Source organism: Numenius arquata, chromosome 2, assembly GCF_964106895.1.
Source record: "Numenius arquata chromosome 2, bNumArq3.hap1.1, whole genome shotgun sequence".
Taxonomy (NCBI): Eukaryota; Metazoa; Chordata; class Aves; order Charadriiformes; family Scolopacidae; genus Numenius; species Numenius arquata.
The window spans coordinates 34,123,675-34,145,654 of NC_133577.1; the positions used below are offsets into that span (position 1 = coordinate 34,123,675).

At 34.8% G+C, this 21,980-nt stretch overlaps 1 protein-coding gene across 1 annotated transcript in view; it reads left to right on the forward strand.

Moving 5' to 3' along the window:
- Window positions 1-21,980, forward strand: part of DNAH8 (dynein axonemal heavy chain 8) — a 140,974-nt gene that overhangs the window by 92,720 nt on the left and 26,274 nt on the right. Inside the window, exons 59-75 of the mRNA XM_074168783.1 lie at window positions 844-1,036; window positions 1,472-1,594; window positions 3,264-3,394; window positions 3,716-3,869; window positions 4,328-4,492; window positions 5,051-5,277; window positions 5,676-5,794; window positions 8,765-8,868; window positions 10,557-10,733; window positions 12,048-12,215; window positions 13,423-13,635; window positions 15,019-15,156; window positions 15,500-15,627; window positions 16,874-17,045; window positions 17,816-17,971; window positions 19,888-20,043; window positions 21,385-21,567. Of these exons, the coding sequence (XP_074024884.1) occupies window positions 844-1,036; window positions 1,472-1,594; window positions 3,264-3,394; window positions 3,716-3,869; window positions 4,328-4,492; window positions 5,051-5,277; window positions 5,676-5,794; window positions 8,765-8,868; window positions 10,557-10,733; window positions 12,048-12,215; window positions 13,423-13,635; window positions 15,019-15,156; window positions 15,500-15,627; window positions 16,874-17,045; window positions 17,816-17,971; window positions 19,888-20,043; window positions 21,385-21,567 (2,707 nt within the window). The remainder of the gene's footprint in view (window positions 1-843; window positions 1,037-1,471; window positions 1,595-3,263; window positions 3,395-3,715; window positions 3,870-4,327; window positions 4,493-5,050; window positions 5,278-5,675; window positions 5,795-8,764; window positions 8,869-10,556; window positions 10,734-12,047; window positions 12,216-13,422; window positions 13,636-15,018; window positions 15,157-15,499; window positions 15,628-16,873; window positions 17,046-17,815; window positions 17,972-19,887; window positions 20,044-21,384; window positions 21,568-21,980) is intronic.

The window sequence follows — 21,980 nt, forward strand, 5'->3', positions numbered from 1 at the left end:
TTTTTCATGTTTGTCCTATTTTTCTCTCAGTTGTATCACTGAAAAGGAAAAGAAGTAAAGATGAATTTTACTTTTTTTTTCCTGTAGTTTGGCATTCACAGTTGTCATTCCCTTTTTCTGGGGTTGAGGTGGTTCTTACTTTTTACGTTTACCAGTTACTGCTGAGAGTCATTCTTGATTGCTTCTCAGATAATCACAGTGGTCAAAGATCTTGATCTGTATTAAAACCATCTTGAACCTATCAATGGAAGCAGATACAGTTGTTTCAACAATGAAATGTAGTCACTAGTATTTATGTTTGCAGGCTGTTTTATTTCAATCTGCATTACTCTTCCTCCCCGTTCCCTGCCCGGCTAGCGTATATCCCCCTCTGTTTGTTATGGACTGTGGTGTAAGAGGAATTGAGAATCAAGTCAGATTGTAGAGACGCACATTATCTTCTTTGCACTATTCCTTATCTCATTGCAGTTTCATAGGCAGTGCTATAATAACATAAATTCTGCTGTTCTGCTGCAGGTTGAAAGATAAGGGTCAGTTAGCCATGGTTATTTGGGAAATCATTCAGCCTTTTTCATCTGAGAAATTAAATGATCTGTTATTGCCTAGTTCTAGATGAAAGTTGGGAAGTCAAGTTGTTTCTGTGTTTTATGTGATTGACTATTATACTCTAGAGTATGGGAGCATTTCATTTCTGTGAATATTACTAATCCAGTTCTGTGACTGCTGTCTAATATGTATTGCCTAATATGTACTTTTATTTGAAATGTTACAAGTTTTTAAAGTATTTAATAATCTGGTTTTCTTCCTATATAACTAGAAGTTGTACTAATCTATGATTTTTAGATTTATTACTCCTGAAGATACAGCCTGGTTTGATAAAACTCTTACTAAAGCAATTGAGGAGCATGTGGATAAGGACTTAACAGAAGTTCTCCAAGCTGAACCATATTTTGTAGATTTTTTACGGGAGATGCCTGAACCAACTGGTGATGAACCAGAAGATTTTGTGTTTGAAGCACCAAAAATTTATGAGGAGGTATTTCACTTTACACCTATAATACCAGGCACTGAAGTTTTCCTTTCATTTTTAAGTATGTTACATTGCTGAAGTCATATCAAACAGAAACTTTTGTTGAGTACCTACTATGTTTTTTTTGTGAAAATATATCTAGATTTTTATGGTTATTATGCAATAAATTATTTTAGTTATGTTAGAGTTGTTAATGCCATGTAAATGTATCTTATTCATTTCTATTCTCCTTACTCCTTTTTTACCCACCATTAGCAGAAAATTTCTGCTTAACCACAACTGCAATCACTACAGTGAATTGACTGGATAATCTCTTTAAGTGTGGACATTACATGTATTCAAGTTCATGTAAAAATGTTGAAGTGCAAAAAAAAAAGGTGCTGTTTTAAATTCTGAAGGACCACACTAGTTGTTACTGATTTGTATTTTTTTTTTTTCCAGATTCCAAGCTTTGAATTTCTTTGTGAAAAATTGCAAATGTATCAGAGACAATACAATGAATATATTAGAGGATCATTTCTTGATTTGGTGTTTTTTAAGGATGCAATGACACATCTTATTAAGGTTTGGGGTTTGTTACTTTTTTTTTTATTTTAACTGTTGCAACAGAGTTCATGATTTGGGCAAGCCATGCGAAGAGGGCATGTTCTGAAAAGATTCTCTTATCCCCAAACTTGACTGCCATTTTTGCCTAGTCTTTTTCAAGAAGTAGGAAAGAGCCACAGTTATTTTACCTGTTTGCATGTTTTGTAATAAATACCTTATTTTATACATTTAAGCTTCTGTGTATTCAGAGGTATGAATATTTTCCTCGATAGGAAAGTTGAAGTCATGAAGAGGCATATTTATATTTTGTATATAGAATGATTTTTAGTCATTAATAATTCAGAGAAGACTTCAGAGGTATCTTTATCTCACAAGTGACCAAAACAACATGAAGCAGAACCTGATTGGATGCCAGACATGAAAATTATAAATCTGGCCTGCAGTAGAATCAGTGTGTAGGGTAGAGGAAAGTTTCAGTTTACAATGAGTTGAACCCCTATTCAGAAAGGAAGATGTAAGGAAAGAATTCATCCAAAGTCAGAATCCAGTTCATGATGGGGAAAAAATAGCTAAGCGTGAGATTTGTTTGAAGCACTGTGCCTTGGGCTTAAGAAGTTGTGTTAGTTATTTCAGGAATTACTTTAACTTGATGATCTGGTTACTCAAAGACATATAGAAGCCACAGTAAAACCAGAACAGGAGGAGATATTTGGTTCTCCTGTAGCTGACCTCAAGTGAAGTAAATGATTTTGTTTGCTTTGCATTTAAACAGAAGAAAATGATTTTATTTTTAAATACAGTTTATGTGATGCTAGTTGAATTTCAGACCTTGAAAGTCTCTGATAACTCCATTTCCGTTGGCAAGTTTTAAGCAGCATATCTGGGATATGCAGTTAGGTAGTAGAAAGGATCCCTGCTGTCACTATGGTGACAATAAATTAGTCACCCTCATCATTTCACATTTAGACTTTTAATATAATTATCTGGATAGGCTCAGAGGGAACTGCACATAAACCCAAAATTTCTTTGAAGGAAAAAAAGAACAGAATTCAAAGGCTTGATGTAGACGCCAATGTTTTGCATTTCATAGATAATTTATATGAGGAACAAACTGTAGCATCTTAAAAGTAATAGTGCACTAACATATAATAAATCCAAGGAAGGTGTGATGTATATACTGGAGATGTGTAAAAAAGCAACATAGGAAATTTGTAATCCAGCTTCTGTATCTTGGAGACTTGTTAAGAAAACTACTTCGAAGGAAACTTTGAAGGTAGATAAAATAGAATATAACACTAAGTGATAGTTTAAATGTGTCTAAATTTTTCAGGCTCGTAGTATGTTTATTCTTATAACTAAAGTTTTTTTATTGATATTTTTAAACACATTCAGGACAATACCTTCAACATAAAATTGAATTCAAAATCTCTCTGTTTTTAAATCCTACATGTAACTAATTATAACCATCCTATATTCTTATGTGCAGCTTTTTCATTAACTACACAACATTCCTAAAGAACCTATGAGTGTTCTTTTGAGAGGAAAAATTTTCTGCAAGAATCCTTTTAATAATCTTTACATTGTGCTCTGATAAAACAAGTGTAGACTATAACAGATTTTTAATTTTGCTAATTAACATTTTAATTTAAATTTATTAATGGGCTTTCTTCCATTTCTTCCTACATAGATTTCTCGCATAATTCGGACAGCATATGGAAATGCTTTACTTGTTGGAGTTGGTGGCTCTGGAAAACAAAGTCTTTCAAGGTTGGCCTCCTTTATTGCTGGCTATAAAATATTTCAGATCACTTTAACCAGGTAAGAAATGCCAGAAATATTTAAATCCAATTTATGCTGCTAACTTTACACAGTCATAACCTTATGTTCTTAACAGCATTTATTTTTTTCTTCATTTTGCCACCATTTAAAAATGTGGAAAACAATAAATTATCTGGTTTGTATACAACAGTGGATTAAGTTTGAGCTGAAAAAACTGGACTATATGTTAATTATTCCTGAATCAAAATATATGTGTTTACAAAGGATGTTTGCACTGTCATTTATAAAACACTATAATCTGAAAATAGCAGTATTCTGAGTTGCTTTGAATTAACAGGTAAAGTTTCTTATTCCTCCTAGATCCTATAATGTAAGCAATCTTTCAGATGATTTAAAAGCATTGTATAGAACAGCTGGACTAGAAGGAAAAGGCATCACTTTTATTTTCACTGATAACGAAATAAAAGAGGAGTCATTTTTGGAATATGTTAATAATCTGCTGTCTTCAGGTGAGGTAAGAGTCTCAACATGACAGGCAATGTACTTTAGAAGCGGGAAACTGCAGAATCAGTTCCCACTAGTTTATTTATTTTGGCAATAAATTGTAGAATCAATAATGATTAACTCTAGAATATCTCAACTTTTAAAATAAGGAGTGTTCTTAGTATGGACTACCTTTATTTCAGTGTAAGGTAGGAAAAGATAAGGAGCTACAGTGGGTATTTCAGTACCCTTTATTAAATGAGTATTCACTGGCCAGTCAAGATCTGTACTCTTCCCGAGTTAGACTTCCTAGTTTTTAATGGAGTTACATGAAGTCTATATAAGGGAAAAAATTGGGTTTTTATTCTGTATAAACTGCATATATGCAGAGAGAGAGAGATAAAGATGTAAACAGATTAATATTTGTAAACTCTATAATAATTACATCCATGTGATTTATTTTCTTATCAATTTTAATTTTGTAAAAAGATTTCTAATTTATTTGCTCGGGATGAATTGGATGAAATCACCCAAGGATTGGTACCTGTCATGAAAAAAGAGATGCCTCGGTGTCCTCCTACCTTTGATAATCTTTATGAATATTTTTTAACTCGGGCAAAGAAGAACTTGCATGTTGTCCTCTGCTTTTCTCCAGTAAGTTTTTTCTTCATATCTGTCTTCCTTACTTCCATTAGCAAACTATCCTATAAGGTGTGACAGAATTATTCAAGCTTTATGTTTTTAAGGAGATCTGAAGACATATAAAAAGATTAGTGGAATCTGGTTAGAATTGCAGAGATAATAAAAGTACAGATGTCAAAACTTAAAACCAAAGTACCTAAAAATGAAATAATTCCTTACATGTTAAAGTAGAATTGTTTTTTTCCTCCTGGAATATTCTTTCCCAATACAAATCAATGGATGTATCTTTGTGAAATTCTTCCTTATTACTTTAAACCAATAATTGAATGGAAATTAAAATAAGTTAATTGAAGTTTTAAAATATTAAAACATTTGTATTTTTCACAAACTTCTTCCTTCAAATTTCACAAGATATTGAATGTTGGAAATTCAGCAAGAAAAAACTGTGCAAGGTGTTCTAAGTAGAAAATTGGCAAGAAAAAATAGACTATTTAGTTGTTTATATGAATTAAACATTTTGATCCACCCAATAAGTATCATATCATAAATTAACAGTGTTACTTTCTTTAGGTTGGGGAGAAGTTCCGTGCACGTTCTTTGAAATTTCCTGGTCTGATATCTGGGTGCACCATGGATTGGTTCAGTCGATGGCCCAAGGAGGCTCTTGTAGCTGTAGCCAGTCATTTTCTTTCAGAATTTAATATGGTCTGCTCTGCATCAGTTAAAACACAAGTGGTGGAAACCATGGGTCTCTTTCATGATATCATTTCAGAAAGCTGTGAGAATTATTTCCAAAGGTAATATTTTATACAAATGAAATAATTAATCCCAGAAGTGTTGCTACTGATAGTGGGTTTTGAACTCATTGTGTTCTATGAATCAATGAGTGTCTCTTAAGGCTAATACAAAAATAACTCTCCTACATCAATATATGCAAAGCCCATGAAAAGTGATTACTGTTACATTGCAAATTCATTTTCTTCACTCCCACTATTCAACAATCTTTAACATTGTTTATGTGGATTAAAAACAATCTAATTGGAAATAAGTGTTTGCATTATGAAGAAATTTAATTTTGATTTTGACCGAATTAAAGACTTGATTTATATAATCTTCTGTTTCATTGGAAGTAATCAAATGTAGTACATATCAAAAATATGTACTAAGTTGATGTTGCCAATATACTATGTTTTAGGTATCGAAGAAGAACTTTTGTAACACCTAAATCCTATCTCTCTTTCATCAATGGCTACAAAGAAGTTTATGCTGAACAGTTAGGAATTATTAATGAACAAGCTGAACGTATGCAAATTGGTAAGCAAAATAGGGATAAACGTGTTTCCACGTATGGTCTCAAATGATCTGTTTTTAATATTTGACTACTGATTTAATGAGCAGTTAAAATCAGTTCTGCTGGATTACAGTTCAAACTGGTGGCATATGAGGACCATTTCTAAGCACTCCAGCTATGACCAGTTCACAATGATTCTTTTACAAAAATGCCTCAAAGATGCTTCCAGCTTAATCATTCATTTCAGTATTATATTAAATTTTCCAATTTAACATTTGTAATGGAAAGTAGAACCTGAAAATGGCCAGAGAGAGCATCAGATGCTAGTGTAGAGAGAGGTAACTATAAACACAGTTATTAATTTGCTTCTGGACTTGTCTGTTGAAATTCTCACTGTACAATATGAGCACTTCACAGTTGATTTATTTCAGATTTCTGCTGTAGAATAAGTAGCTGTTACTTGTGGTCATTTTATAACTAGGCATCTGAAATACAGAAAAGTATGATTGAAATGTTCTTCTAATTTTGGGTATCTGTTTGAAATAATCTAATTTTTGTCATTAGATTAGTACTTAATGGGTTCAGAATACCTTTTTCATTTTTCTCCCATTCTTTATTCTCATTGTAGGATTGTAGCAGGGAAAGCTAATGCAACAAAGCGTATCATTTTCCCTTTCATAGCTTCTCTTTCAGAACTTTTCTTTACAGTGAAGTGAAGTATCAATCATTCTGGAAATTGCTGTCAGGGGAGTGGGAGATGGGAGTAGAATGTTAGCGTGTATGTACATCTGTCCCTCAGAGTATTTTAGGAAGTGGCATATGTCTGGGAAAAGAAAACTTTCTAAAATATCTCTCTTATCTCCCAGTCAGTGTTTTTCAGGGAATATACCTTTGAACTTTATTGTTGAGAGTGGCAAAATAACTTGTCTTTTGGCATGCAAGAAAGACAGAAGATATAATAGTTATAGAGGGGGAATACTCATCTCTTTCTGGGCAACTGTTAGTGTAATGCTGAACGACCTCTGTGGATGGTTACTTCAGAATATGGGGCGCAGTTGGGTGCAGATGCTTTTATGTGCTTTTCTGTACTCTGTCACCAGGGACAAGAGACGGTAAACTCAATATGCAGGCGCTGGACATCACAATCTTTCTGTAACCTTTGGGTCCACTTTTCGTGACTCCACTTCTTCCCACTTCTTTCTAGAAAGAACTGCTTATTGGAAGGCAGTTATGGATCCTAATCACAGAGTCACATAACAGTAGGGGTTGGAAGGGACTTTCAGAGATCATTTAGTCCAACCCCCCTGCCAAAGCAGGTTCACCGAGAGAAGGCTGGACAAGAACGCATCCAGGTGGATTTTGAGTATCTCCAGAGAAGGAGACTCCAAAACCTCCCTGGGCAGCCTGTTCCAGTGCTCTGCCACCCTTGAAGTAAAGAAGTTTTTCCTCATGTTGAGATGGAATTTCCCATGTTCCAGTTTGTGCCCATTGCCCCTTGTCCTGTCACTGGGCACCACTGAAAAGAGCCCGGCCCCATCCTCTTGCCACTCGCCCTTTAGATATTTATAAGAATTGATGAGATACCCCTTCAGTCTTCTCTTCTCCAGGATAAACAGATCCAGGTCTCTCAGCCTTTCCTCATAAGAGAGGTGCTTCATTCCCTTGATCATCTTTGTAGCCTTTAGCTGTACTCTCTCCAGTAGTTCCTTGTCTTTCTTGAACTGGGGAGCCCAGAACTGGACACAGTACTCCAGATGTGGCCTCACCAGGGCAGAGTAGAGGAGGAGGATAACCTCCCTCTGCCTGCTGGCCATGCTCTTTTTAATGCACTCCAGAATACCAGTTGCACATTGCTGCTCATGGTCAACTTGTTGTCCATCAGGACTCCCAGGTCCCTTCTCTGCAGAGCTGCTTTCCAGCAGGTGAACTCCTAACCTATACTGGTGCATGGGGTTATTCCTCCCTAGGTGCAGAACCCTATTCTTGCCCCTGAACTTCATTAGGTTGTTCTTCGCCCAACTCTCTAGCCTGTCTAAGTCTTGCAGAATGGCAGCACAACTTTCTGGTTGTGTCATCCACTTCTCCCAGTTTTGTGTCCTCAGCAAACTTGCTGAGAGTACACTCTGTCCCGTCATCCAGGTTGTTGATCAATATGTTGAAGAATACCAGACCCAGTAGTGATCCCTGGGGAACACCGCTAGTTACAGGCCTCCAACCGGACTCTACTTCCAACATTCACATCCCCAACTCATCCTTCTTTGTCAACACAAGGTCCAGCAGCACACCCCTCTTGGCTGGTTCCTCTACCGCCTGTGTCAAAAACTTATCATCAGTGCCCCACAGAAACCTCCTGGACTGTGTGTGCCTGTCTGTGTTGCTTTTCCAGCAAATATCAGTGTGGCTGATGTCACTCGTGAGAACCAGGGCCTGTGATCGTGAGGCTACTTTCAGTTGTCTGTAGAAGGCCTCATTGTTATTATTTATCTATATTATTTATTTATTATAATATTTATGTCATTTCCTGATGCAGTGATACAAATGCAGTATCAGTCTGATTTTTGATTGTCCTGTGACTTTATGACACAACATATCCTTCATGCACCCCTCTCCTTTCCCTCCTTTCCCTCTTTTTTTTTTAAGTTGTCTATATAATGAGCATAAGGATATATTTTATTCAGGTAATGTCCCAGCTATACACTTTTAGGTCCTGTTTACAGCTATAACAAACTAAAGCTAAGAAGTATGGATTTCTCTTTTGAAGAATCAACCTAGTTTATAATCATTGTGCACCTCCTGAAATTATTTATATCCATGAAAAGTGAATAGTAAGCACAATTATGATAGTATGACTGCTAGTGTCACTTTCTCTCCTTTACACAAATTCAAATGAGAACACGAGGTACAAGGCATTTGTGATCCTAGAGCTAGATTGTATTATCTAACTAGGAAAAAAGTGGTTTCCATTTTTCTGAATTTTATCTTTTACTTAATAGGTCTGTCTAAGCTGATGGAGGCCAGTGAATCTGTTGCTAAACTCTCTCAGGAGCTGGCTGTTAAGGAGAAGGAACTGGCTTTGGCATCTGTCAAGGCAGATAAAGTAAGTACTTAAGTGTTAAATAACAAAAGGCAATGGACAGCACTGGATATATAGCAGCATAAAGTGCTATTGCAGAATTTTCTCCTAATTTGTACAAGCCAAAAACTGTGCATCATGGTCTAAAATGAGATTTCAGTCCTCTCTCTGTAGCATGTTCATTCAGCATTTGCTTCTGAAAGTGCTTCTGAGTGCACTTTAAGACTGAAACAGAGGTTGAGTGCCTTCCTTGTTCTCCTCCCACTTTTTACCCACTCCTATAAAGCATCAGGTTTCAGTTTTTGTTTCATGTTTTTTTGTGTGCTTGATTGACATTTATTAAATTCGGGGTTATATGTGCACTTAACCAGACTTTAGTATTTCAAAATTCCTTAGAAAAAAGTTCATCACAGTTCAGTTCATATTTTGTCTTTTACATTAACAAGATGTCCATGGGTTCATGAAATTGGTGGTCTGGTAGAAATCTAGTTTCCAAAATGAATCTCTGGAAATATATGTTAGGGAATGTATTAATGTAGACATTCTGTTTTCTGAAAGATGCCATAATGCTATGGTAGTGCATATTTAATATGCACTGTAGAGGAAACTTTTGGCTATTGATGGCTAAGGGACTGTCTGCATTCTTCAAGGCCTTTTACCTTGTAAGAGAGAAAATCATTACAGAAGGGGATGAAATGACACCTCATATTTCAGGAGTATGATGGATATGCTGGTAGAGTTCACTTTGTTTAATATTTAGATTTGATATATGTTTTGAAATAGCTCTCTGGCGATCATTCACATAGTCAATTTAGTTGTCAGCTTTTTCAATGGGGCACTATTCTGGGTCATCAGAAATAGAAGACATGGAGAAATAATAAAAGACTTTTATTTAAACTACATGTAATATTGTTCATATTCTACATATTTATTTATTTCCCTTCGTACTAAGCCCTATAGAAACCAGAATTAGATTTCACAAAAAAAATATTGAGGGATTTGGGGACTTTATCTGTAATTTTTTTTTTTCTCACAGGTGTTCGAGATCATTATTTATGTTCTTGTAAATGCATAGGGTGCTAGCCTTGACCCTGTAGCTGATAGTGGTCAAAAAACATTCTGACACCAACTGTACGTCACTCATGCAGAAGAGAATTAAAAATACATGTGCTTAAGAACCAGACACAATGGAAAACTTCATTCTGTGAATTCACATGGGGCTGTTTTTTAAATGGACTAATTAAGTTAGTTCTTTTAGACTAAAGGAGTAAAAGAGAACTGACCATTGGTGCAGATGGTTTGCCAACTTCCATTAGTTGTATTAGCTATACTACTTTTATTTTTCTCTGCAGAATTATAGTGGAAAAAACCCCAAATACTTCTTGTATTGAGAAAGCGCAGGTTCAAATAGGATAAAAATCCATCACAGGATAAAAAACTGGCTTCAAAAGCCACTGAAAGTTCTATCCATTATAAAAAGAATTAATTTTTTACTATCCAGCTCCTGCTGAGAGACTCATATGATATTTCTTTGTGAGGATTCTGTAAATTGTATTCATTTTTAATCTATAATTATATAATGCCATTAGAGTTAGCTTTGTATTTTTCTGTATAACAGCCTTTACATATCTGTTTTCTCTTGTGTCTGATAAATTAATCACTTGTTCCACCATTTTGATCTATACATTTTATGTGTTTATTATCCATTCCAGGTACTAGCAGAAGTCACAGAAAGTGCCGAAGCTGCAGCTAAAGTAAAAAATGAAGTCCAAGGTGTGAAAGATAAAGCACAAAAAATTGTAGATGAAATTGATTTAGAAAAAGTGAAAGCAGAGACTAAACTGGAGGCAGCTAAACCAGCATTAGAAGAAGCAGAAGCTGCACTGAATGTGAGTAAAATTCTTATCTTTTGATTAGTACTATTTGAGTCACCTGTGAAAGGCTGGAGCCACCAACGTGCAGTTGTCACTTGGTTTTGACTGCTGTCACCAGCTCTTCAGAGTTGGTGGTCATGCCTCTGATGAATAATTATGGAGCTCACATTTTGCTTTAGAGATTATTAAATAGTATTTGTTCTGCTTCCACCCTAATACTTGATCATTAGGAAGGTATAAATCTTTCAAAAAGTTATAGATGCCTTTAGAATATCTGTTATTCTGAATTCAAGAGAATACTTTTTATGCTAAAGGAATGGTTTTTTTCTTCATACTCACGAGGAATGAAACGTTATTTCTTCCTTCACCAAAAAAAACCATTTACTTTGGAGAGAAAGAGGAAACAAAGGGGATTCAGGGTGATCAGAATCAGGGTTAAGAAATTTGGAGGCATTGCTGCACTAAATAATTTCATTATTCTGCTCTGAACAATTAAAAAGTAAAGAACTCTGGAATCACAAATCAATTATGTATTATATTTTTAAGGCCTTCTGTTCCAGTTACCAGAATTTATGTGACGAAAAATATTTAGTGGAAAAAGCCTGGAAAGGAACATTATTTGCTCTTACACTGACATTTAGATAGATTAAGCTTCCAAAAATGATGACAAAATTAACTTATAAAATGTGTAGACTCATACATTATCCTGTGGTTTCTATAATGTGTCTGTAACTACTCCTTCTAGACAGGTAGTGACGTGTATGTATTTTGTAGACACAAATTAATGTGTTAGTTTTGAAGTTTGCAATCATTTATTATTTTTGTATTAGTTATTGAACTAAGCAAAGTGTCAGTGATGCTACGAGAAAATGAAGTAGAAAAGTGATAACTCATAGTAACTTAAAAACCATCAAAAATAATCAAATCCATCTTGGAATAAATGATGACACTTAATCCTTAAAAGCCAAAATACTATTTTACCAATGAAACTGCTTTTAATTAAGTCCTATGCAATTTTACATTATACGTTTCTTCAGTCACTTAGCATGACAAGTTAAAATAATACTGCTGTTCCATGTATTTAAATTTGATTTTTGAGTGATGTCTTTAGCACTGGGAAAATAGTCTTGTCTAGTATATATTTATTGAAATTATTAAAGTTTCATGAAACTATGAAATTTATTAAAGTAAGTCCAGTTACTCTTTTTTTTTTGTATGTACTTAGTACAAAATTGCCTCAAAAATTATGACGAACATTAAAATCAAGATATTGAATGGGAAAATAGAATAATGGTATTGATGCAGATTGTTACATTTTTCTTCAAATAGACCATCAAACCAGTGGATATCGCTACTGTTAGAAAACTTGCCAAACCTCCTCACCTAATTATGAGGATCATGGACTGTTGTCTGCTACTATTCCAAAAGCAAGTAGATCCAGTTACCATGGATCCAGAAAAGCCTTGCTGCAAGCCATCGTGGGGAGAATCATTAAAAGTAAGTAGAGTTTTCAAACAGTGTTTCTTGAACGTGAGAAATAGCAGTTTGCATATCAGAGAATTTATGATGCTGTTTACTCAAAACAGGACAGAATTTTGTAAAAAAGCAAACATATGGTTTTAAGATAGGCATAGTATATAAATAGAGTTTATTTGGTAGCAAGCAGTAGGTTAATTGCTTGAAACTTTTGCGGGAGGAGCTTTAGATTTTCCCTGTCCTGTTTCTGGCATATGACCTGACAGCAAATGAATAAATCATACCAATCATGTTTAACTGTACATGAGATAAGGGCATTCTGGAAAATTCCTCTTTCTCTTTGGGAACTTCCAGGTTCACACTTATAAGTCTTTTCTGATCCTCCCAGGCTCCTTGATTGTTTGAAGGATTATTTGACTGCCTAAGAGATGGGTTTTCCCATTCTGCATTTCAATATTCCTGGCCCAAATTCCTTGATCAGGCAGCCATCTCTTCCTTCTAGACTTTGATCTTCTTTCATAATACTCTTTTATTTCCATGCCTTCTCCTGCCATTCTTTAAATTCTATTCTGCCACTATTAGTGTATCAATTTGCCAATATGATTGCCTCAAATTTTTTTGTCATGCAAATGAAGAAAGATTACGTATTTTGGTTATGAGTAGAGCTCTTGCTTTTTATTTAAGCTTTTCCAGAAATTAAGTAATCATCAAAACTTTTTATTTTCCACCAACATAGTGAAATGGGATAAGCAGTTATGCCATGAGTTGCCTTTAACATTTTAAACATTTGCTAGAAAAAAGTTAAAACCAATGATTTCCCTTTCCAGAAGAATTCAGATCACATTTCACAAATGTGTAATAAACAGGTTTTTTTGTCAATCTTAGATAAGTTAAAAATGTATCTCTGAGTCTTTATCTTGTTTTTTTTTTTTATTAAGTGCTGCTGCTTAAATACTTTTTAAATCACAACACAGGAATACGGAAGATGGAAAATACATCAGTAACTTGCAAGCCTAGTTACTGGAGTGTAACTGCTTAAAACTTTAAAATAATTGTAGGCATGTGGGAGGAGTTACAACTGAATAGCACACTTATAATATTAACCATATCAATTACCTCTTTTTACAGAAGAATTTTAGGAACGTTTTTTAACATATTTGCCTATGAACAGCTTTTGAATGTAAAATGTGTACACAGCTTATAAATATCCTGTGGGTTTTTTTTGCAGCTTATGAGTGGCCCATTCTTGCAGAGTCTACAGCAGTTTCCTAAGGATACAATCAATGATGAGACTGTAGAACTACTCCAGCCTTACTTTAACATGGAAGACTATACACTGGAGTATGGTAAAAAGGTGTGTGGTAATGTGGCAGGACTGCTCTCTTGGACACAAGCCATGGCAATATTTTATGGTGTTAACAGAGAAGTCTTACCTCTTAAGGTAATACATCATCCCTTGCTTTGTGTTGGATTTCCATGTAATTTAAGTTCATTTACTTTCATAGCAGTAGTATTTAAAAAAATATATTTAGATAACTTTGTTCTGACATAATTGCCTGTAGACTTTATTGGCTAAGGATGATAAGAGCAGAAAAAACCCTCTTCTTGGTTCTAGACAGACCACAGAGCAAAAAATTATCCTAGATTAAATTTTTGTGCTCTAGTTTACTGTGTCCAGCAAAAGCCGTTTTCAGTATTATTATTTTCAGGTTTTATTATGTTAGAATTACTTTATAATTGCTTCAAAAATTTGTACCAGGAGAGGATCGTCATTCCTTCTCTTTTTTTAAAGAGTTCTGCAGACATTGGTTTGCAGCTATTTTACTTTCTTTGCTTTCACACAACAACTTGGAGTGGAAGACTGATACCTTGCCCATTCTGAAGAGATTCAGAGCTCACATCAATAAAGGAGATATGTTGCAGTAGTGGGAACCAAACTGAGTAAAACATTTTTAAGAATAATTTCTACTTCAATGTGGCTGTTCTTTTTGATGTTTGTGAACATCTGAATGAAAAATTTTATCAGAGATAAAGACCATCTAGAAACTCAAATGTAGTGATTGTGCTTTTTGGATTCTAAAAAAAAGGGTTTAATCCCTACATGTAGCACAGTTTACAAAAAAAAAAAAAGGAAAAAAAAAAGACAAAGCAAAAGTTAAAAGGGGAAGACACATGAATGATGATTCTAAATCTTTTCCACATTTTTTGTCAGTGGTAGAGGTGTTATTTGCAAAAGCAACAGCAATGTATGTAGATGATTCAAAAAATAATTTAATGAATTTCCTGTGTTCAGCATAAATATCAGTTTAGGAGCAATGGGAAGACTCACTTTTAGGTTTAGGTTTTAGGACCATGGTTTTCTAATGGATAAAATATATATTATTAGCCGATGAAAGACCATATTGCTGCTGTTGTGATTGTTGATCGCTACAGAATGTACAAATAAAAAAGAAACAATAAAGCACATAATCAAGCAAGAAGATTGAGTGATTGTTCCTCTTAGCTAATCAATATGTACAGATCATAAACCTTACTTCCTTAACCAGTTTTTTTAAATGTAAATTTTTAAAAGAAAAAAAGTTGATGGTTTATAATAGGAACCTTGAGTAGTACTACATTGTTATTTAACAAAAAAATCATATCTGCAGTACACATGTGACAGTTTTCAGATTAAATATTTTAATATTTATATAAATATTAAATAAAAGTTATTTTGATGTATTATTGTCTCAGGAATACAAACTAAGCAGGCTAAAAATCACGGTATATTCAAATCTTGAATAACAATCTATCATTATTGTTTCAATTTTTATTCTCTTTGTAGGCTAACTTAGCAAAACAGGAAGGCTACCTGAAAATAGCTAATGCAGAATTAGCAAAGGCTCAGGAGGCATTAGATGAGAAGCAAGCTGAACTGGATAAAGTTCAGGCAAAGTTTGATGCAGCAATGAAGGAGAAAATGGTGAGAGTATTTTAGTATTATGAAAAATGATTACATACAATACTGTTACATAATAAGGAACTGATACATGCAGTGAATGACGTGGGTGAGGTTCAGGTATAAAAATAAGAGATTTAACTCTATGTTCTCTCATATTTCCTTCTTTGTGTGAATAGGAACATATTTCCTTCTTTGTGTGAATAGGAACATATTAAACAATAGGTGCACTTAGAGTGCTCAAAAATGAGTTTTAAATAAATAAAATGATCATAATAAATGTAAGAGGATGAAAAAATAAATAAAATAACTCTTTAGAGTTTTACATTCTATTACTAAATTAAGTACAACATTTTTTCGATTTTAGGACTTGCTGAATGATGCAGAAACATGCAGAAGAAAGATGCAAGCAGCCTCTGCACTAATAGATGGACTGAGTGGAGAGAAAGTTAGGTGGACTCAGCAAAGTAAAGAATTTAAATCTCGGATTAACAGGTATCAAATTCGTCAGAGGAAAAAAAAAAGTGTAAAACCTGAAGAGTTAGTAAGCAATTTAGTAGCTTATATAGTTGTACTTCATTTTCTTCCCGGAAATGTTAATATAGTTACACAATTAAGTGAAGTATCCTGAAATTTGAATTTTTAGAATCATAGAATGTGTTGGGTTGGAAGGGACCTTTAAAGGTCATCTAATCCACCCCTCCTGCAGTAAGCAGGGACATCTTTAACTAGATCAGATTGCTCAGAGCCTCATCAAGTCTGACCTTGAATGTCTCCAGGGATGGGTCCTCCGCCACCTCTTTGAGCAACCCGTTTCAGCATCTCACCACCCTTATTGTGAAGAACTTCTTCCTAATGTCTAATCTAAACCTACCATGCAGGTTCCTCTGCAACCTGCTCTAGATGGACCTGCTTTGGCAGGGGGGTTGGACTAGATGAGGTCCAGAGGACTCAAGGGACTCCAGAGGTCCCTTCAAACCCCATATCATTCTGTGATTCACTTACAGTGGGAGGCACTTTGTCCCCCAGGTCTTGCAGTCTTTCAGCTTGGGAGATGTGAGGAGGGAGGTTGGCAGCAAAGACCAAGGCAAAAAACTTGTTGAGAACCTAAGCCACCTCCCGTCTGTTGTTACCAGTTTGCCATTCTTGCTCATCAGGGGGGTATGCTGTCTAGAAAACATGAAACCTGTGAGAATGCTTGCTAAAGGTAAAGAGCCTGAAAGTTTAAGCTCAGCTTCTGTGGAATGCTTCTGTTTACATAAATTTCCTATGGGGAAATTTTGCATTTCTGGTGAGATCTGCTCATTCCAAGAGAATTAAGTTTGTATCTTTAGGTAAATATTGTATTGTGGACATATTTTTAAGAAATAAACTAGTTCCTTGCTTCAGTTATGAAAGATAGAGTAATTGTCATCAAGGTTTTATTACTTTTAGGGCTGAAGATAATGTTTTCATATGATATTACTCTTAAGTTTTGCCACAAAAATATTTCAGGAACACAAAGAAACTTGTTCTCAAGGAGCAACAGTTCTTTCTTTAAATTGTCCTCAGAACAGATCTTATGTTTCAAAAGCTTTTTGTGAAACAAAAGAACATGAAATTCTTCTTTATGTTTCAAAAACATCTTCTTATGTTTTGAAGCTATTATGTTTCAAATAGACAACATCTATTGATGTTGTCTAAATCAATAGAAACTGAAATTGTACATCACCTTGTAATTGTGATTGTATTCCTTTTCTAGACTTGTGGGAGATGTACTGCTCTGCACAGGTTTTCTTTCATACTGTGGACCTTTTAACCAAACCTTCAGGAAGCTTTTGCTTAAAGATTTATGGGAAGCAGAGATGAGAACACATAAAATCCCCTTTTCTGAAAACTTGAACCTGATTTCTATGTTGGTAGATCCGCCAACAGTAAGTTCTTGGTGCTTGGTGGGTTTCATTTTAATTTCAATGAACATATTCTGTAACTGTTAGCCAGCATTATGCTTGCTTAGAACAGAACTATAATCCAGAATATTGCTGTGCCAGTGTAGTTCTGGGGCTTCCAAATGTTCTTGGCAATTTCCACTAAACATCTGAGTACTGAGCAATGTTTAGATAGATAAACAAGTTATATATTATAAACAAGTGACATATTACACAATTGTCAGTAAGACAGTGCACTTTCAAGTATCTTGAGAACCCATCACCACAGCTATAGATCACATATCTACTAAAGCAGTGAGTTTAATTGTTAGCTTTTGGTTCTGTCAATATTATCTGGGTCTGGTTTCAAAAATAATTTTTTTATCAAAGAGAACATTTAAAAAAGAATACATAAAGTCTTTTCATTCAATGTGAATGTATGAGAAACCAAACCCAGGACAATGCCAGAATCTTCACATTTCCTTCAGTAAACATTAAGCCCAAAATGCTCTCTTAGCTTGGTTTTCTCTTAATTGATTCCAATGTTTAATGGCTGTCAGTCAAGCTGCCTTTTGACTTCCTTACACTTTTAAAATATTTTTTTAGTCATCCTCTATAGTTAGAAACATCCATAAAAATAAAATCCTGGAAATATTTTCCATCTGCATTAATCACTTTTCAGCAGGTTCAGATATACGTCCCCTTTTGCTTGATGTCCCTATTATTTCTTAGAACAATTGTAGCTGAAGGATAATTCCTACTTTTTTATTATTCAGATTAGTGAGTGGAATCTTCAAGGACTGCCTGGTGATGATCTCTCAATTCAGAATGGTATCATTGTCACTAAGGCAACTAGATACCCCCTTTTGGTAGACCCACAAACTCAAGGAAAATCATGGATTAAAAAGAAAGAAGAGGATAATGAATTACAGGTGAGCAGTGTTTTAAAGGAATAATGTGCTATATTACATTCTTCAAACATTGCTTTAGGGTGTGTCTGCATTTGAGTCAGTGTAAGTCATACACATATCTGGGACAACTTCAACTTGTATAGAGGCTGACAATGATGTAGATTCATCAGCAGGGAACTTGACAAGAGCTGTAAATCCCATTCAAGGACTTGGAAAAGATTATATAGCGAGTAAATATCGGTATGAAATCTAGCAAGAAGTATGAAGGAGGTAGCCTTGTGTTCAAATTGGTGAGTACGTTCTCTATACAGAGGGCAAAGTGGTAAGAAGTGTAGCAGAAGAGCGTAGTACGAAATTATTTAGTGAGACTAAATTGGGCAACTATTAGTAAGGTGACAGAAAAAGGCAGGGTAAGTTACAGCTGTAACAAACTACTCACCTGTAGTTTGCATCACAAATGATTTTTTCACAAATGAAGTAGCATGTGAAAAGGAATGTGTATTTTAAAATCCTTAACCTGAATGTTGCAAAATCTCACGTGTCCTCCTGAGTCTCAATAAATTTTGGGTGGTTTAGGTTCTCTAGATTTTGAAGATTTTAAGTCTTGGAGTAAAGCAAATGTGAAGTTCTTGCTTATCATTTTATCATTAATAAAGCAACTGTCAGAACCATGGAAAAGCTGAGATTGAAAGGGATGTCTGAAGATCTTCTAGTCCAGCCTCCTTGCTCAGAGCAGGATCTACTAAAGCAGGTTGCCCAGGACTGTGTCCAGTCAGGTTTTGAGTACTTCACCACCTCTTTGGGCAACCTGTTTTAGTGTTCAACCATCCTCACAATAGAATGGGGCTTTTTTCTTATGTTTAAATGTAATTACCTATATTTCAATTTGTGCCCATTACACCTTGTCCTGTTACTGAGTGCCACTAAGACGAGTCAGACTCCCAGTTCTTCATTCTCACCCACCAGGTAGTTATATATGTAGGTAAATCTCCTTTTGAGCCTTCTTGAGGCTAAATAATTCCAGCACTATCAGCTTTCTTCATACGTCAAGTGCTCCAGTCCCCTAATAATCTTAGTGGTCCTTTGCTGGATTCACTTCAGCATCTCTCTTATACTGAGGAGCACAAAACTAGACAGAGGACTACAGATATATGTCTCCAGTACTAAGCAGAGGGGAAGGATCACCTTTCTAAACCTTCTGGTAATGTTTTTCTAATGCAATCCAGAACGCTGTTGGCCTTTGCTGCAAAGGCAGGTTTCTGGCTCATGCTCAACTTGTTGTCCACCAGGACCCCAAGGTCCTTTTCTGCAAAGCTGTTTTCCAGTAGAATGGGCGTATTTCATACCTTTAGAGAAAATCTTGAAAATAATGAGAACTTTCTGAAAGTCAAAATCTAGGAAGCAATACATAATTAATTATTTATTTATTTATTCATGTTTTTTAATTATCTCAGATATTATGAATATCATTTTGTGATATTTCAAACATCTGAGTTCATAATACTGTAACTGTAGTTCACCTGTTAGACCGAATTCAGGTTTCCAGAAAGAATTTCTCAACACTTCAAAGCTAAAATTAGAAAATCTAGTCCTTGGACACAGGGTAGAAAATTAAAAGTTAGGTATCTCTGACTTCAAAAATATATGTAACATCTTTAAATCCCAATAAGCTGTACCAGTTTTACTTGGTACATTATTACTTTCATAGTGAGGTTTTGTGGATTCCATTATAGCTAATCTTTTAAATCACCTTTTTATAGTATTTTTCATTGTATACACAGGAATTATTTCTGAATAAATAGCTGCATGGGCAACGCTCATTAGTTCTTTAAAAAGCAACTAACAAAATCAGTGAAAAATTTTCGTAGTTAAATCTGTGGTTTTCATATAAGACTTTGAAGAAATGTTTTTGTTCTTATATCAATTTACTTTTTGAGGTAACAACCTTGAATGACAAGTATTTTCGTACACACTTAGAAGATAGTCTTTCACTGGGACGATCACTCATGATTGAAGATATAGGTGAAGAGTTGGATCCAGTCCTTGATAATATATTAGAAAAGAATTTCATGAAATCTGGAACTTCTTTTAAGGTTAGTAATCAAACAAAAGACCTGGAATAAGTAGTTAGCTTTATGGTGAATGATATTTTACCTTCTTATTCCAAACCTCTGCTAAATCGGGTAAACTTTGTATTCAGTAGGGTAGTGTGAAGAATCAAACTGAACTAATAAAATATAGGAGACAGAGCCTCGGATGAGTAGTAAGGTCACAAGTCTAAAATTTGAGTTAAACTCCTAAAGTTACTACTGAAGATTCCAAACTGGAACCAGTTGTGTTTATGCTATTGAAAGCTTACATTACTTTCTATTGATTTTCAAGCACTTTCATTTTATGCGCTTTAATAGAATTAATAGAATTGGTAAGAACTCACTCTTCCTAGTGTGGAACGCTGATTGTAGCAACTGCAGAATCTTTAATCTGGAATAGAACTGTTTTCTGATGGAACAAGACAAAAAGCATGAGGTTTTATTAATATTATTAAGTATATTACCAACCTTGAAAAATCAGGAGTCTTTCTGACCTTCATTAGATAAAGAAATCACTCCCGAATTCTAAAAACAACCTCCCTTCAAACACCCTGAAATAAAATGACCACACATATATTTCCATATATATTTTTCTCAAATAATCTTAATTAACTGGCTAGAATAAGAGAGAGACGGTAGACCAGATTGTTGATGATAATGAAAATGAAATGATTGCTATTTTTTTTGAGTAGTTTTATTTTAAATGTCAGAGCAAAAAATATGGTTAAGGGAATGATTTGGTCCTACTCCTTCTTAAGCCAGGTACTTGAAGTAGCCTTGGAGGGTCATAGACAGTGATCAGATTTCCATGTGCACATGCAGCTTTCAAGTTAGACTGCTGATTTAGAATATCTTAACTTAGTGAAAACTCCTGTCGAAAACTCTGAATAAATTTATAGTTCCTTTAGAAAAAAAAAAAATTAAGGTACACCTAGTCTTAATATATATAGAATTAATTTCCAATAATTTATGTTCCATTGTTGTATCAAATAATTTCATTTTTTTTTCACTGAACATAAGGGAACAATGATTTCTCCAAAGGTCAGCAGTTTCTACCATCTTCATTTGAGGTGTGATTAGAAGCACAAAACTTAAACCAAATGGTTCTGGAGCCATTAATTAGAACCCACAGCAGAAATAATCCCTATATTTACCTGGAGGAGAATGCTACTTTGTAATGTACCCTAACTGCTACCTTTGTTATTTTCATGGCAAATTTGAATTGTGAAATAAATTTCCTCTCTTTGGCATTTCAAATAATGTAAATTTTTTTTCTGGCCAATATTATTGAATCAAATAAAGCTCATTTTCCTCTGCTTAATACTATTCTAACTTACTCCACAGGTGAAAGTTGGTGATAAGGAAGTAGATATTATGAGTTCATTTAGACTATACATCACTACAAAGTTATCTAATCCCGCTTTCACACCTGAAATTAATGCAAAAACATCAATTATTGATTTTACTGTTACAATGAAAGGACTCGAGAATCAGTTACTGAGAAGAGTAATTCTTACTGAAAAACAGGTAAACCAACAGTAGACACAAACCATAGTGATACTTAATTATTTAATTTTTTTTAATTTAATTGTTTTTGGCATGTAGGGAAAAGCATTCTCCTGGAGAAACTGGCTGCTTGTGGCTTGGATGGGCATACTCATCGCTGAGTGAAAAACTGGCTGGATAGCCAGGCCCAAAAAGGTGTAGCAAATGAAGTTAAATCCAGTTGGCAGCCAGTCAGACATGGTGTTCACAAGTGCTCAGTACTGGGGTCTGTTCTGTTTAAAATCTTTATCAGTGATCTGGATGAGGGGATGGAGTGCACCCTCAGTAAGTTTGCAGATGACACCAAGTGGGGCAGGAGCGTTGATCTGCTTGAGGATAGGAAGGCTCTACAGAGGGATCTGGACAGGCTTGTCTGATGGGCCAAAGCCAATGGT